Raw genomic sequence first — 15752 nt, 5'->3', positions numbered from 1 at the left:
AAATGCAGGGCTGCGTGGGGTGCAAACACCGGGGCGCGCAGGGTAAAAATGTGGGGCTACGGGGGGGGGGGGGGGCAAATACTGGGCTGCTGCCCCCACTGCTGCTCCGTGCTGGCCCCGGGGCACCGTCGCATTCCCCCGGGCAGTGTGGGGGCTGCCAGGCTGAGGGACCCCCACCCGTGGGGTGGTTGTGGGGCGGCTGGGGGGCTGGGGGGCTCCCCACTGCCCGTGGGGCGTTTGGCACGTGCCCGTGGCCTTGGGAACCGGCCATCGGCTACGGGACGAGGAGGCAGAGGGAAAGTTGGGGAGCGTGTGTGTGTACTCACACTCGCACGCACGCACATCGATCCGATGCGCACAAATACACCCCCCCCACACACACGTGCACCCCCCATGCATGCACCCCCCCCACTCATCAGCGTGCACGTGCGCCCCACGCACACAAACACCCCCTGTGCGTATATGCACCCCACGCTTGCACGAACACACCCACACGTGCACGTCTCCTGTGTACGCACGCTCTGCAGGCGTGCACCCCCATCCTTGCACCCCCCCCGTGTGTGCACGCACACGAGCACGCCCCGCATGCACCCCTGCGTCCACGCTGCCCCTTGCATGCACACCCCCACGCGTGCACACCCCCTTGCATGCATGCACGCGTGCACGCAGGTTATGCGCAGAGCTGTGCGTACCCGTGCACGCACACGTGTGCACACACACGTGTGCACGCACACACACACACGGAGGGGCTCGGAGGGGGCGTCCCTGCGCTCAGCAGCCGCAGGAGCAGCCTCAGCCCTGCCAGCTCTCCCAGAAACCCCCCCCAGCAGCGATGCCCTCCTGCCCCGCTCTTCCTCCCTGCCCCGCTGCAGGTCTTCCTCGCTCCTGCACATGCACAGGTCTCCCTGCGGGCAGGGGACCCTGCCTGCTCCTGCCCAGCAGCAGAGACGTCATCGTTAACGCGAGGGGAAGGAGCCGGCGGCTTCTCCCTGCTGCTCCGAAGCGGTTTGGCTGCGGCAGCCGGTGCTATCGACCGGCTGGGCCCACGGAGCCTCCCGGCACCCTGAGCCGCGTCCCCAGGGCTCGGTGGCGGCTGACCCCGAGCATCGCCCTGGGGAGGGATGCTGCAGCGTCCCCTGCTCCGGCCGGGCAACGCGACCCTCCCGCGGTGCAGCCCCATTTCGGCCACCGCCAGCCAGGGCCATGGCGTTGGGTGGGATTTATCGGTGAAGAAACCATCGCCGCCTTCCTCTGCGAGCAGCAAATGAGATATTGATCTGCAGCCGCGTCCAGCGCCGGGTTACATCCCCGCCGAGCGATCGGCAAGGCTTGGCTGCTGCGGAGAGCCCCGGCCGGGGGGATTAGTGGCCGAGCGGGAGAACAGATGGATTTATTTCCGCCTGAATTTAGAGCTGGCAGAGTACCCCAGATTAGCAGCTCCGGAGAAATAACACCTCAATTTGTCTGTAGATACAGCAGCTCGATTAGCAGCCGCGTCCCCAGAGCTCTGCTCGAGCCAGCTGGGTCCAGGTCGCCTCCGCGGCAGGGACCGGTCCACGAGCAGGGACCCCGCAGCCTCAGTTTCCCCACTCGCCGGTCCCCTGCCAGGCACCCATGGGTGCAATGAGGCATTTTCAATGCTGGAGGCTTTGCTGCAGCCCCCGGCATCCCGCCCTGCTTCCCCGTGGCCTCCCACGACCACATGGACGGTGTCCCCGTGCCCGGCCACGCTGCGTGTCCCCTCCCTCCTGCGAGTTGCGGGTCAGGGATGCTGTGGGGACGTCTCGGTCCTCATCCCGGCCGTGCTTCCCCGCGGCCGCTGCCGGAGCCAGGATCTGGCCCTGCAATCCAGCCCGGCTCCGCTGCCGAGGCTTAACGAAGCTTCACTGATCTGACATGATTTCCAGCAACGCTGGCACAGCTGGTAACCGCCGGGCCACGCTCCCCTCCCGCCCCGGCTCCCCGTGCAAGGCGGCACCCGGCATCCCAGTGCTCCCAGTATACCCAGTATAACCCAAAGATGCTGCTCCGGGGGCAGGTTTCTGCAGCTTCCCCTCCCACATAGGACCTGCAAAGGGGCCTGGGTGTGGGGAGGAACGTGCTGGCGTCTTTTGGGGCTACACGGGCTTCGAAGGCTCAGCCTTGCTTCTTAACCCTCCCCCAAAATCCCTCGGCTTTGGTGCTTTGCTGCCATTTGCTGCCAGCACCTCCCGCTCTCCCGGGGAAAAGCCGAGTCTGCGGGTCTTAAACACCAAAGGGGGTTTCTCCCGGCATCTTTTATGTGAAATAAGGGTTAATATTTACTAGCCCGCGTGAACTTTGCTCCCTCCTATGCCATTAAACGCCCTCCAGCTGAAGCAGGGCTGGGGTGCCTGGCAGGCTGCCGCCCCGAGTCCCTGGGGAAAGGCTGGATGGGCAGCACCGCTCGATCGACCCCAGCTCGGAAACGGGGACAAAACCCCAGGCGGAACGGAGATGCAGGAAGCAGGGCCGGGAAACGCGCTCCTTTGCCTCTCCCCAGCACCCGGATTTACTCCCCGGCAGCTCCCGGCCCTGTGCCGGGGGGCCGGTGCTGCACGTCCCCATCCGGCTGTGACATTCTCCTCCGAGGGATGCTGTCCCCAGGGATGGCACGAGCCAGTGAGCCGGAGCAGCTCTTAATTACAGCGGGTCATTAGCAAGCCGGCCGGGGACATGAGCTCTGTTGCATGCGTGCTGGCTAAGAAGCAGCGCCTGCGTGCAACTGTGGTGCTGCACCCCTGTGTCCCACTGCCCCGTCCCCAGGCACCCCTGTGTCCCCGCACCCCTGTGTCCCACTGCCCCGTCCCCAGGCACCCCCGTGTCCCTGCACCCCTGTGTCCCACTGCCCTGTCCCCAGGTACCCCCGTGTCCCCGCAGCCCTGTGTCCCACTGCCCTGTCCCCAGGCACCCCCGTGTCCCTGCACCCCTGTGTCCCACTGTCTTGTCCCCAGGCACCCCTGTGTCCCCACACCCCTGTGTCCCACTGCCTTGTCCCCAGGCACCCCTGTGTCCCTGCACCCCTGTGTCCCACTGTCTTGTCCCCAGGCACCCCCCTGTCCCTGCACCCCTGTGTCCCACTGTCTTGTCCCCCGGCACCCCCGTGTCCCCACACCCCTGTGTCCCACTGTCTTGTCCCCAGGCACCCCCGTGTCCCCGCAGCGCTGTGTCCCACTGCCCTGTCCCCAGGGACCCCCGTGTCCCCGCACCCCTGTGTCCCACTGCCCTGTCCCCAGGTACCCCCGTGTCCCCGCAGCCCTGTGTCCCACTGCCCTGTCCCCAGGCACCCCTGTGTCCCTGCACCCCTGTGTCCCACTGTCTTGTCCCCAGGCACCCCCGTGTCCCTGCACCCCTGTGTCCCACTGTCTTGTCCCCAGGCACCCCCGTGTCCCCACACCCCTGTGTCCCACTGTCCTGTCCCCAGGGACCCCCGTGTCCCCGCACCCCTGTGTCCCACTGCCCTGTCCCCAGGTACCCCCGTGTCCCCGCACCCCTGTGTCCCACTGCCCTGTCCCCAGGTACCCCCGTGTCCCCACACCCCTGTGTCCCACTGCCCTGTCCCCAGGCACCCCTGTGTCCCTGCACCCCTGTGTCCCACTGTCTTGTCCCCAGGCACCCCTGTGTCCCCACACCCCTGTGTCCCACTGCCTTGTCCCCAGGCACCCCTGTGTCCCTGCACCCCTGTGTCCCACTGTCTTGTCCCCAGGCACCCCCGTGTCCCTGCACCCCTGTGTCCCACTGTCTTGTCCCCAGGCACCCCCGTGTCCCCACACCCCTGTGTCCCACTGTCCTGTCCCCAGGGACCCCGTGTCCCCGCACCCCTGTGTCCCACTGCCCTGTCCCCAGGTACCCCCGTGTCCCCGCACCCCTGTGTCCCACTGCCCTGTCCCCAGGTACCCCCGTGTCCCCACACCCCTGTGTCCCACTGCCCTGTCCCCAGGCACCCCTGTGTCCCTGCACCCCTGTGTCCCACTGTGTTGTCCCCAGGCACCCCTGTGTCCCCACACCCCTGTGTCCCACTGCCTTGTCCCCAGGCACCCCTGTGTCCCTGCACCCCTGTGTCCCACTGTCTTGTCCCCAGGCACCCCCGTGTCCCCACACCCCTGTGTCCCACTGCCTTGTCCCCAGGCACCCCTGTGTCCCTGCACCCCTGTGTCCCACTCCCCCATCCCCAGGCTCCCGTGGGCGAGCAGTTGGGGACAGGGAAGCTGGGGACAGCCCCACACTGTGCCCTTGTGCGGGCTCAGCAATGGCTCTCTGTCCTCCGGGCAGCTGTGCCGGGCCTGGGACCCGCTCCGCGTGTGGCTCTGGCGAGGGTGACGTGCCAGGCTCGGCACGGATCCTGCGAGCCCGGACGCTGCCGCGGAGCCCCGGCTCTTCGGGGGGGTGCTTGCTGGCTGCCGGCCCCACGGGGAATCCGCTTCATGCGTGGAGCACAGGACCCGCATCCGAGCCGGCGGGATCCGTCCGAGCTGGGCAGAGCCGGCAGGTTGGGATGACGCTGGGGTCCCTGCAGCGGGTTGTCTCCGGGGGCTTCATCTTGGGGACACGGTGGGTCCCATGGTGGCCTCGTCGGGCTATGGTGACACCCTGCCCCACGGGAGCTGACTTGGGGTGCAAGGCTTGAGCACCCCTGGAGTCCCCGGGGTTTGAAGGTGGGTGCTGGCTGGCTGGCTCTGCCCTCGCCCTCCCCCTGAGCCCCCCACCCTGCCGTGGGGTGCCGAGATGTGGCCCGCCTGCCTCTGCTGCTGCCGCCTACCTCATTAAGGCCAGCGGCTGACGAAGCTCCACACCTCCCCTTGCTGCCATCTCTAATTATAGCCCAGCTGGAGGGTGACTCACCAGGAGCAGCCCTTGGCAGGGTCCTCCCCCACCCCCGCTCCCCAGCGAGGCCCTTTCCCCCCCCCAGCCCTGGGGGTCTGGGTGAGCAGCGTCCCACCGCCCAGGGGTGCGTGTCGGGGGGGGGTGTCTCTGCTTTCGGGGTGTTTTTCCACCCGTTGCCTGTGGACCCACACAGCTCACGGCCAGAGCAGCTCCTCGTGATGAGAATCGCTGTTTGCCAGCCCAAAATGCCCGTGGTCACATCCTCGTGGGCACGACGGGGTGACGCACCACCACCCACCGGGCTCGGATCCCTGGGCCTCTCCCACCCCGATCCCACCGTGGGGACCCGATCTCCAGGACCCGCCTGGGGACAAGGTGGGGATGGCAGGGTCCTTCCCCACCCAGCGCAGGGGTGCTCCCCCCTCACCCCAAACCCCGGGGCGGTTGGCAGCCGCGGCTCCAAAGCTGTTTGCAGCATCTGCTCCCATCTCGGCGCCGCTCATCCCCATTGCCATAGAAACAAATCCTGCCAGCGCCCGGATCCGGCTGATTCCCGCTCGGCGAGGAGGGAAACTGAGGCTGGAGCAGAGGAAGAGCCTTTCCAAAGGGTTTTTCCTCGACGGCTGCGAGGGCTGGCGAGCAGCGGACCTCTCTTTGGTGGGAGGAGAGGGACCGGAGCACACACGGCCGCTGCCGGGGATGGGAGCAGAGAGCAAAGCGGCTAGCGAGGCGCGGGGCGGGCAGGGGAGCGGGCAGGGGGTGAAGGCAGGCCGCCTGCCTGCACCGCAGGATTTGATGGTAGGGCAAGGCCCCGGGAGAGAGAAAAGCTCCTCCGGCAGCCGGCAAAGCAGTGAGGAGCTGAGCCCAGGAGCTGGTGTCCCGGGGTGAGGTGCCCATCACCGTGTGCCACCGCCCAGGGCGAGGTGCCCGTCGCCACGTGCCATCACCGGGGGTGAAGTGGCCGCGGCTTCATGCCGTCACCCCAGGTGAGGTGCCCATCGCCGTGTGCCGTCGCTCAGGGTGAGGTGCCCTCGACCCTCTGCCATCACCCAGGGCGAGGTGCCCGTCACCCTGTGCCACCACCCGGGACGAGGTGCCCGTCTCCCTGCACCCATAGCCGCGTCACCCTTCGGTCCCGGCATGGTGCCAGCGCAACGCTGACGGCCGGGGACCCCTGTGCCAAGGCAGGGGCTGTGTCCCAGCCTGGGGGTGCTCGCCCCCCCGGGGAGGGACCCCCTCTTGCCCGTGGCGGCTGCTCCCGGGGTGAAGCCGGGGGGGCTGCGGGTGGGTGCCCCGGGGCACGGCGAGGGGTGGCCGGGATGAGCACCCCGGGGTGGCCCCGGTGGCTCTGGCCACTAGATGGCCCTGCGGCTCCGCCGGTCGCCGTACCACACCCCCCCCACCCCCCCCCGGCCCTGGCCGCGGGGGCTGTGGAGTGCAGGCTGCAGGGTGTGGGGTGCAGGGAGCGGGGTGCAGGGAGCGGGGTGTGGGGTGCAGCACGCAGGGAGTGGGGTGCTGGTGTGGGGTGCAGGGTGTGGGGTGCAGGGAGTGGGGTGCAGCACGCAGGGTGTGGGGTGCTGGTGTGGGGTGCAGGGTGTGGGGTGCAGGGTATGGGGTGCAGGGTGCAGCACGCAGGGTGCAGGCTGCAGAGGGGAGGGTCCTGCTGTCAGGCCCCCACCTCCCCAGGGACCCTGGCCCAGCCACCCAAGGGTGCTTTGGGGCTGCAGCACCAGGCACGGAGCCTTCCCTGAGCTGCAGCGGGGGGTTAGCTGGGGGGGGGCTGCTTCCATAGCCCCCAGACCCTTCCCCACTGCCCCGAGGAGGCCTTTCCCTGTCACCCCATGTCCCCACGGGACGCTCACAGGGGCGAGGGCACCGAGAAACTTCTCCCTCCATCCCTCCACCCTTTGGGGATGTCTCCGTCTCCACCAGCAGCCAGGCTTTCATGGGTTCCGTGTTCTCCCGTGGGTTGCGAGACGATGGGAGAGGGGTTGAGCCCCTACGAGCCTCCAGCGCATCCCCACAGCACCCTGTCCCTGGGGGGTGGCAGGGCCCTTCGGCTCCCGGCTGACGGGAGGCAAAACCAGGGACCTGCGCTTTCGTTCCGGTCAAAGCTTCCCCTGTGCGTGGGGCAGCACCCGCAGCTGCGCGTGTGCATTCTCTGATGTCCGATAGCGTGGCTGCGCGCGCAGCGTTGGCACGCAGGAGGCTCTCGGGGTGTTCTGCAGAGCCTGCGGAGCAGGGCCTTGGGGACACCCCTCTGCAGCGGGGCTGAGCCCCAGTGCCATGGCGGGGGGGGGACACGCAGCGGGGGGACAGCTTGGCTGGGGCTGTCTGCTCGCCTTCGCAGCAGCCGTGGCGTGGCGGTGGAGGGGAAGAGCTCGGGAGGAAGGCTAATTTGGGGGCCGTTGGGGTCCTGCGAGCTGGGATGTGTTGCCGAAACCTCCCCGGCAGGCTGAGGGCAGCGCCCGGCGCAGGCAGCCGCAGTCCTGGGGCAGGCAGGGATGGGGCCCGGGGCTGTGCACCCCGCAAAGGGCCCTGCACCCTGCGAAGGGCTCTGCACCCCGCAAAGGGCTCTGCACCCCGCGAAGGACCCCGCACCCCGCAAAGGGCCCTGCACCCCATGGATTTCCCACCCCACGCAGCCTCTCTGCGAGCCTGGCTGAAGAATCGGCTTGCGCTAACGCAGGCGACGGCTGCTGAGCAGCCCCTGGGAGAGGAGAAGAGCAGGAGCAGCACTCCAGTGTCTCTTACTGGTGGCTTAGGCCAGTTTAGCTCCGATTTAGCTGATCTGGGTGACGAGGAAACATGGGGTGAGCCGAGGCGTTCAGGGGGTTTGGAGAAAGAGCAGGAGGCCTTCCTCCCCCAGCCCAAACCTTCCTCCTCTGCCCGGAGGAGACGGAGGGATGGAGGCAGGATGCCAGCCCCGGCAGGCCCTGCCTTCGTGGTCGTCGGCACGATATCTTCTTCAACGGCGCGTCTCGCTCCTGCCTCCTTTATTTCCCATTTATTTGGGTTTTCGTTCGTGCACGCTGCCCGCACCCCTCTCGCCGGCTGGCACGCGGCCGCCGTGTCGCGTCCCCGCTGGATCGATCCTTCTCGGCTCCTCGCCGTGCGTGATGAAGCCGCTAAACACCATCCTGTGGGTCCGTTGCCGCCAAAGCCCCCCCGTCGCTTTGGGGTGGGCTCCCCGAGCTGAGCCCGTGCCCCAGGGGATGTCGGGGTGGCAGAGCACCCCGCTCCTCCGTGCGTGCTGCGGAGAGGTGGTCCCCGGGGTCCCTGTATGGCTCAGGGTGTGCAGGGGGAGCGGGACCCCCAAAATCCCGGGGGTGCTCGGGAGAGGATGGGGGAGACTTGGCGAGGGGGGGGTGTCACTTCCCACCGAAGGCGATGGGGGATATGTAGGAGTCTGGGGGTGAAGCTCCTGCATCCCTATGGGGGGGTCCCCAAGTGGGGTCTTCTCCAGCGGGGGAGCCTCCCCATCCAAGAACGGGAGGGGTGCTCTGCCAATGCAGGGCTCGTCAGGGTGGGGGTGGGACCCCCCGATGGGGGTGGGGGCGGGGGGAGAGCTCTCCGTATCAAGCCCTGCAGCAGTCACCCCCACCCCAGAGCCAGGCATGGGCACCCCTGCCCAAAAATGGGGTGAGGCTTCCAGTGCCCGACCAGGGAGGATGGGGAGGGGGGGGACCCCCAATTCAAGCCTGGGGCAGAGCTCTTAAGGGGGGGGTCACTTTGGCTGGAGAATGCACTGGGAGGGGGAGGGAATTGGGGGGGACCCCTGCCCAAGAAGGGGGAAGGTGCAGGGGAGGCACCTCCCAACCCGACCCCTCTACCCCAAACCCAACAAGGGGAGGGTTTGACGTGGGGTGGGGGTGTCCCCCCCCTCCCGGAGGCCAAACCCGTGGGGGTACCTGCCCCATAAGAGAGCACTGCCTGCCCCCCACCCCATAGCGGGAGCACCCCCACCCCACACTGGGGAGCCGATGTCCTGACCCCCACCCCACACTGGGTCCCCCGACCCCCTCGACACACTGGGGAGCGATACCCCGACCCCCACCCCACACCGGGGCCCCCTGACCCCCACCCCACACCGGGGAGTGATGCCCAGACCCCCACCCCACACCGGGGACCGATACCCTGACCCCCACCCCACACCGGGGAGTGATGCCCAGACCCCCACCCCACACCGGGGACCGATACCCTGACCCCCACCCCACACCGGGGAGTGATGCCCAGACCCCCACCCCACACCGGGGACCGATACCCCGACGCCCACCCCACACCGGGGCCCCTGACCCCACCCCCACCGGGGACCGATACCCTGACCCCCACCCCACACCGGGGCCCCCGACCTCCACCCCCACCGGGGACCGATACCCCTGACCCCCACCCCACCCCACCGGGGCCCCCGACCCCCACCCCACCGGGGACCGATACCCCGACCCCACCCCCACCGGGGACCGATACCCCGACCCCCACCCCACACCAGGGCCCCCGACCCCCACTCCCCACCGGGGAGCGATACCCCGACCCCCACCGGCGCCCCCCGCCCCGGCCCCTTAGGACCCCGCGGAGCCGGCGCGCAGCAGGTGCGGAGCGGGGCGGAGCAGGGCGGGGAGCAGCGGCGCCCGCAGCCCCTGCCCGGGGGCGGGGGGCCGGGCCGGGCCGGGCCGGGCCGGGGCGAGGCGAGGCGGCCGGCGGCATGGTGCTGGGGCTGCAGCACCTCCTCACCGCCCTCCTTCACTTTTTCAGACGGGGCCAGCAGGTTTTCTTGAAGGTGGAGGACGCCGTGCCCGGCTCCGAGGCGTTACAGGTAGGGACGGCGGGGACACCCCCCCCCCCCCGCCCCGGGTGTCCCCTCGGGTCCCCCCACGCTTCCTTCCCACCCGGGACTCCCGACCCCGACCCGCTTCCCTTCCCACCCGGGACGCCCATCCCAACGCCTCCCCTCCCGCCCGGGACCCCCATTCCAACCGTCTCCCCTCCCACCCGGGACCCCCATTCCAACCGCCTCCCCTCCCACCCGGGACACCCCTAACCCTCCTCCCCTCCCACCCGGGACCCCCAATCCCAGTCGCCTCCCCTCCCACCCGGGACACGGGGAACCGGCGACTGGGGCAGCCTTGCTGAGCCCACTCCCCACCCGGTCCCGGGGGGGCTGGGGGGGGCTTTCCCGAGCTCTCTCATCTCCCCCCTCCTCGGCGGAGGGCTGCGAGCCCCCCGGGAGAGCCGAGGGGTGCTCCTGCCCGGCGGGGAAACTGAGGCACGGAGCTGCGGGCGCGGTCTGGGGGGGCTGGCAGGGATGGGGAGCACCGGGGAGAGCGGGCCGACGGCAGCCGTACCCCCCCCCACGCCCCCCGGACCCCCACGGGCTCGGTGGCTCCCGGGGGGGGTCCCGCCGGGGTGCCGGGGTGCGGAGCCCCCCAGAGGGCTCCCGGGGCGGGGGACAGCTGTGTGTGTGTGTCCCCCCTCCCCGGGGATTGGGGACACGCTGGGCTCCGTGTCCCCCACGCAGGAAGGAGGCGGCGGGGGGGGGGTGCGGATCCCGCCGGGCCGGAGGAAATGGGCTGGACCGGGCGGGCGGCTCCGGTCCCGCTCCCGGCCCCGGTCCCGGCGGGCCCGCAGCCGAGCCGGGAGCCGGGGCCGAGCCATGGGCACCCTCCAGGACGCTGTAAGCGACCCCGGGGACGAGGGGAGGGGGGGCTGTACCCAGCCGCCCGGGGGTCGGTGGCCTCGGGGCTGGGGGTCCCACGCATCTGGGGGTCCCATGTGTCCGGGGGTCCCTCGTGTGCTGAGGGTTTGGGGGATGTGATGCGTTTGGGAGGGCGGGTTCCGTGTGTTTGGGGGTATCGGGGTGCTGGGGTTGGGGTCCCCGCTCCCCCACCCGCTGCTCCGCTCGCAGCGGGTGCCCCAAGAGCTCGGCTGCGGGCAGCCCTGCCTGGGCCAGGCAGGGACCGGGGCACAGGCAGCATGTCCCCGCTGTGGGGCCAGTCCTCGGGGGGGGGGGGGTGGGGTGCTGGGAAGGGGGGGGCCCCATCAGACCCCCCAGCAGCACCCTGCCCAGAGTCCTCCCCTCCCTCCTTGCGCGAGCTGCGCGCTTTGGGGGGGGATGCACAGTACGCGGAGGGGAACGTGGTTGGGCCCTTGTGCTCCTGCGCCTTCAAACGCATCCAGATTTGGGGAAGGGGCAGCTTGGAGGGGTTCGCCCCAGCCCGGAGCGCTCCCACCCCTTCTCGCCTTCCGTGCCGGATCCCTGACCCCAGTGCCGGGCAGCGCCGATGGTTTTGGGTGCGAGAGCCGTGGCCGTGGTCCCCCCTACATGCCCAGAGCCGGCCGGCGGCACAGCCCCTCTGCCCCGCTCCGGTGGGCTCGGGCTGGGCAGGGGCTCCGGGTTCAAGGCCGGAGCGAGGCAGGGACCCGGAGCTTTGCGCTGGGAAATAAAGGGAAGGAAACGCTCTTCGGGAAACAGCCGAAAGCTGCTGACGGAGGGAAAGGAGCTGAGCTGGGCTGGCCCGCGCCCGAGGAGGGCCGGTGCTCGCTGTGGGGTGTGCTGAGCCCCCCGGGAGGGGCAGGGTGAAGCTTGGGGACATCGGAGCTGTCACCTGGCACAGGGGTGGACGTGTGACTCCTTACCGGCCAGGGCAAGCGGCTCTCTCCGTGGTGCGGGGGTCCCTGTGACCCCTCTTGGTCCCAGACCCCCAGCACCCAACTAGCCCTGTCCCAGGAGGGGGCTTACAGCTGGGCGGGCACCGAGCCCCGGCTGCAGCCCCCCGAGGGGACCCGGAGGTGCGCGGGGACCTGGAAGGGGGCCACAAGCCCCGGTCCTGGGGGAGCAAAAGCCACCCAGTTGTGGGGGGGGGGGGGCTGGTTTTAACCCGGACCACCAGCCTGGTCTGGGGGCTGCTGGGGTGGCACTGAGGAGGAGGAGGAAGAGGGGGGTGCGTGACGGGGCATAGCTGCCCCCCGGCCGTCCCTGGCGTGTGAGGCCACAGCAGCATGGGGCAAAGGGACGTGACCAGGGACGTGCGGGGGACGGATCCTGCCAGGCTGCCTGGCTCTGGTGCATGGCAGCCCAGGGTGGGCGAGGAACAGCTCATCCCCCCGCCCCGAGAAATGCTCCGGGACCCCAGTCCCCATCGGTGCCCTGGGTGCCGGCTGCATTTGGGACCCCCATCCCCGAGCCGGGGGGGGATATATAGGGGGTATATAGGGCTTGGGGCTTTCAGCAACCACCCGGCTGTGGGGTGAGGCTGGAGATGTCTGTGCCTCCTCTCCCTCCTGGCCGCTGGCCCCAATGCAATTACCTGCTGACTGGCCCATGAATCAAGCCCTAATTGATACATGTTCGCAGCCTGGCTAAGCAGGAAGGAGCTGGGGGGGCCATGCTGTGCCCAGGGGGTGGGGGGGGCACATTCGGGTGCCGCATCCCCCTGCTCCCCATCCTACCCCGGGCGTTGCCTTTGCCGACCTGCCAGGTCTCGGGGTGCCTCGGCCGGTGGCGTGGGGCTGCTCCTGCCTCAGTTTCCCCATCCGTAGGGCTGGCCGGGCTCGTGGGGCGGGGGGCCCGTGGAGGGCGGTGAGGGGACATGCGTGTGCGGGCGTTTGTCCCGGCGCTGCCGGCGTTTCCTCCGGTGGACACAAACACATCAGCAGGGCAATAAAGGGGAGGAAAGGGCCACGGCGCACAATGCGGCAGGGGCGCTTCTTTCCATGACGCGGGGCAGGGCCGGCTTCCTCCCCCACCCCGCTGAGCTGCAGGGCCGGGGGGCTGAGCGGGACCCCTAGACCGGGGTGGGTGGGTGCACCCTAGTGGTCCCCGGCGTGGGGGTCCCCACCGGCAAAAGCTCTTTCTGCACGGCTGCTGCAAGGAGCGACTGCTCACGGGTGCAGGATCAGCCCGTGCCGGCATTGCGTGTGCCCTGGCACTGCTTTCTGGGGGGCTGTGGGATTTGGGCTGTGGGTCCCGGCCCTCTCGTGCCCCACGGCATCACGCTGGGCTTGCAGCCACCTCCAGGCACGTGCAAACCAAGTTGGGGTGCAGAAATGGCCCGGCCACGGTGGCACAGCCCTGCACCGGCTGGGGGGGGCTGCACGGCGAGCCCAGAGCCGGGCTGGGGTGCGGGGGCTCCGGCTGCACCCCGGGCAGGGGGGGCTGCGTGCAGGCATCGGCACCGGGAGATGCGGAGGTGGGTTGGGGGCAGCGGGTGCCGGGGAGGGTTTGACCTTCGGTGTTTGCTGGAGGGGAGGAATTTCTTGCGCGGCGGCGGCGTCCTCCCAGCCGCCACGGGCACCGCAGCCGACCTTGGCTTTTTGGAGCCGAGCTGAGACATTTTGCGGGGAGGTGATGGCAGAGATCCCCTGCCTGCGGCCGGGCAGCTGAGCCAGCTGCCTGCAAGGCCGGGTGGGGGGGGGTGGCTCAGGCACCCGGGGGGCTCGCTGCGGGGACAGTGGCATCCCTGGCAGTGCAGGGAGGAGAGAGGGGTGAATTCAGCGGGGTCTTCTCGTCCGTCCCATACCGACGTGGCAGTCGGGGTGTTACTGGGGAGGGCTGAACCTGGGTCTCACCTCAGCCCCCCCTCCCCGAGCATCCACAGCCATGGGAAAGCTCATCCCTAAAATGGGCTCCGGGGCCCGAGGAGCCAAACCAGCTCTGGGCTGACCGTCTCGGAGGTGGGTCCGTGGACCTGGGGACCAGGCTGGGATCTGGAGCTGCTGGATCTTTGCAGCCGGGTCCGGTCGCATCCCTACCCCGGCTGCCCCATGGGCATGGAGGAGAGGATGGGATGCTGGGGACCTGCCCCGAGGAGGACACGTGGGGAGGGAAATGCTGGGCGTTGCGGAGGGGAGCAGATGGGGAGCAGGGCTGGGTGCTGAAACTCCCTGTTCTTGGCGCAGGAGAGGGGATCGCTGCTCCCAGCCCGGCTCCGCGGGCCCGTCGCGATGCTGCCAAACCCAGAAGCAAATCCTCCCTGGCAGCTGTGTCAGCCAGAGCGGGGATTTTCTCTCTGCTTTTTTGGCTCGGGCACGTCCCCGCAGGCGCATCCCTCTGCCACCCATGTGCTGGGCAAACTGGTGCCCGCAGCTCTGGTGGGTGCATGGTGCCTGGCACCTTTGGATGCCCTGGGCATGGCTTTGGGACCAGCCGTAGACAAGGGGGTTGGAGACCGGACCCCCAGCTGGGCGCTGATGCTGCCTGGCCGGGTGCTGATCCATTAAACGCCAGCGCTGTAAACCTTCCTGTATAGGGAGCCATTTAATGGGTGGCTTTGGACTTCCCCTGGCCGTGCCTCAGTTTCCCCATCTGAGTAGTGAGACCCCCGCGATTCCCAGACCCCTCCCCGGTGGTTGAGAGCTGGATCCTGTAACCAAACCCTCTTATATATGGAAAATAAGCGGTCCCCGTGCATACAGAGCAAACCCCCCCGCGGGAGGTGGCTCTGCCAGCCCCTGGCCCGGAGCGCCGCCCCAGATTGAATTCCTTCCCAGCTGCAGATGGCCGGGAATTCAATTTTCCCAGATCCCATCAGAGGCTGATATATGAGCTCCTAATCACTGCGCAGATCCCATTAGTGCCGTCCGCGCCAGGAGGGGATGCGGGAACGCCACATCTCCCCTTCCCGTTCCACGGCTCCGAGTCCCCCCCCCATGGGACCCGGCTGTCCCCGTCCCCCCGAGCCCCTCTCCGGCTGCATCCCCGGAGCGTCTGGGGAGGTGGCTTTGTCACGATGCTCCCGAGCAGAGCCAGGCCAGAGGAGCCTCGGCACAGCTAATCCGCCAGAAACATCTAGGCCAGCCGGGAGGTGCTGGTGGCCGGTGGGGACAGGAAGGGGACCGTGTGCCAGGGAAAGCCTTCCAGGAACGCCGTGTCCCAGGAATGCACATGGTGCCAGCTCCCCCGGCACTGCCCGCAGCCGGGGCCCTGCGGCAGCGATGCTCGGCCCTGTGCCCGGCTCTGCCACCGGTGCCAGCACCGAAGGGTCGCAGCAGCCAGCAGCTGGGTGCCAGGGTGGGCACGGTGGCTGCCGTAAACGCCTGCGTCCCTCGGGGTGAAGGCGGTCGGGTACCAGGGATGCTCCAAATGATGGAGCAGTTTCCCTGCGGCTGCCTCGGGAGGATGGAGAGGGCTCCGGGGCTGCAGCCGTGGCACGGGGAGGGCGTGCGGTGCCCGTGGGATGAGACGAGGATTTTAGGGACCGGTGTGGCTTTGCCCTTTCTGCCCAGATGGTCCCCGAGCCCTGGCGAGGGGCCGGCATCGCCTGCTGGGGTGCGGCCGGCGGTCGGAGCAGATGCTCGTTCAGGGCCATTTTCTGCCCTGAGCTCTGGGTTTGCAGGATGGAACCCCCCAGCCCATCCATGGGATCACCCCCCTGGCCCCGTGTACCCCACAGCCGGGCCCGGTCCCCCTGCCCTGTCCCCGCCCGCCCCCATCCTCCGGCGCGTTATTTATTGGCACCGCAGCCTTGCGGGGCAGCTCCGTGCTGGGAACAGAAGGGCAGCCAGGTCAAGTCCCTTCCCGGGAGCGCCGGGGTGTCACTGCAGTGCCGCTGCACCCCCGAAACGGGCTGGGGCAGGAGACGGAGAGCTGAGAGGGGTCCATGTCCCCGTCCCCGCCACGGGACATGGGTTAGGGACAAGTGACATGGGGCTCAGAGGGGTCCTTGTCCCCCTCCCTGCCACGGGACGTGGGTTAGGGACAAGTGACATGGGGCTGGGCAGGTTGCGTGGCCCTTCCCCACCATGGGGCGTGAGACATGGGGCTGAGCGGGGTCCTTGTCCCCCTCCCTGCCACGGGACCTGGGTTAGGGCCAAGTGACATGGGGCTGAGCGGGGTCCTTGTCCCCCTCCTTGCCACAGGACCTGGGTTCGGGGCAGGAGGTGGTGGGCTGAGCAGGGCGCAGGCAGCGTTGCAG

The 15752-nt window shown here is 69.3% G+C and overlaps 1 protein-coding gene across 1 annotated transcript in view; it reads left to right on the top strand.

Moving 5' to 3' along the window:
* Nucleotides 1-15752, top strand: part of PDE2A (phosphodiesterase 2A) — a 62960-nt gene that overhangs the window by 20786 nt on the left and 26422 nt on the right. The window contains exon 2 of the mRNA XM_072855553.1: nucleotides 9595-9655. Within this exon, the coding sequence (XP_072711654.1) occupies nucleotides 9595-9655 (61 nt within the window). The remainder of the gene's footprint in view (nucleotides 1-9594; nucleotides 9656-15752) is intronic.

The sequence above is a fragment of the Ciconia boyciana genome, chromosome 1 (assembly GCF_034638445.1).
Source record: "Ciconia boyciana chromosome 1, ASM3463844v1, whole genome shotgun sequence".
NCBI lineage: Eukaryota > Metazoa > Chordata > Aves > Ciconiiformes > Ciconiidae > Ciconia > Ciconia boyciana.
This window is presented reverse-complemented; position numbering and strand designations above follow the sequence as displayed.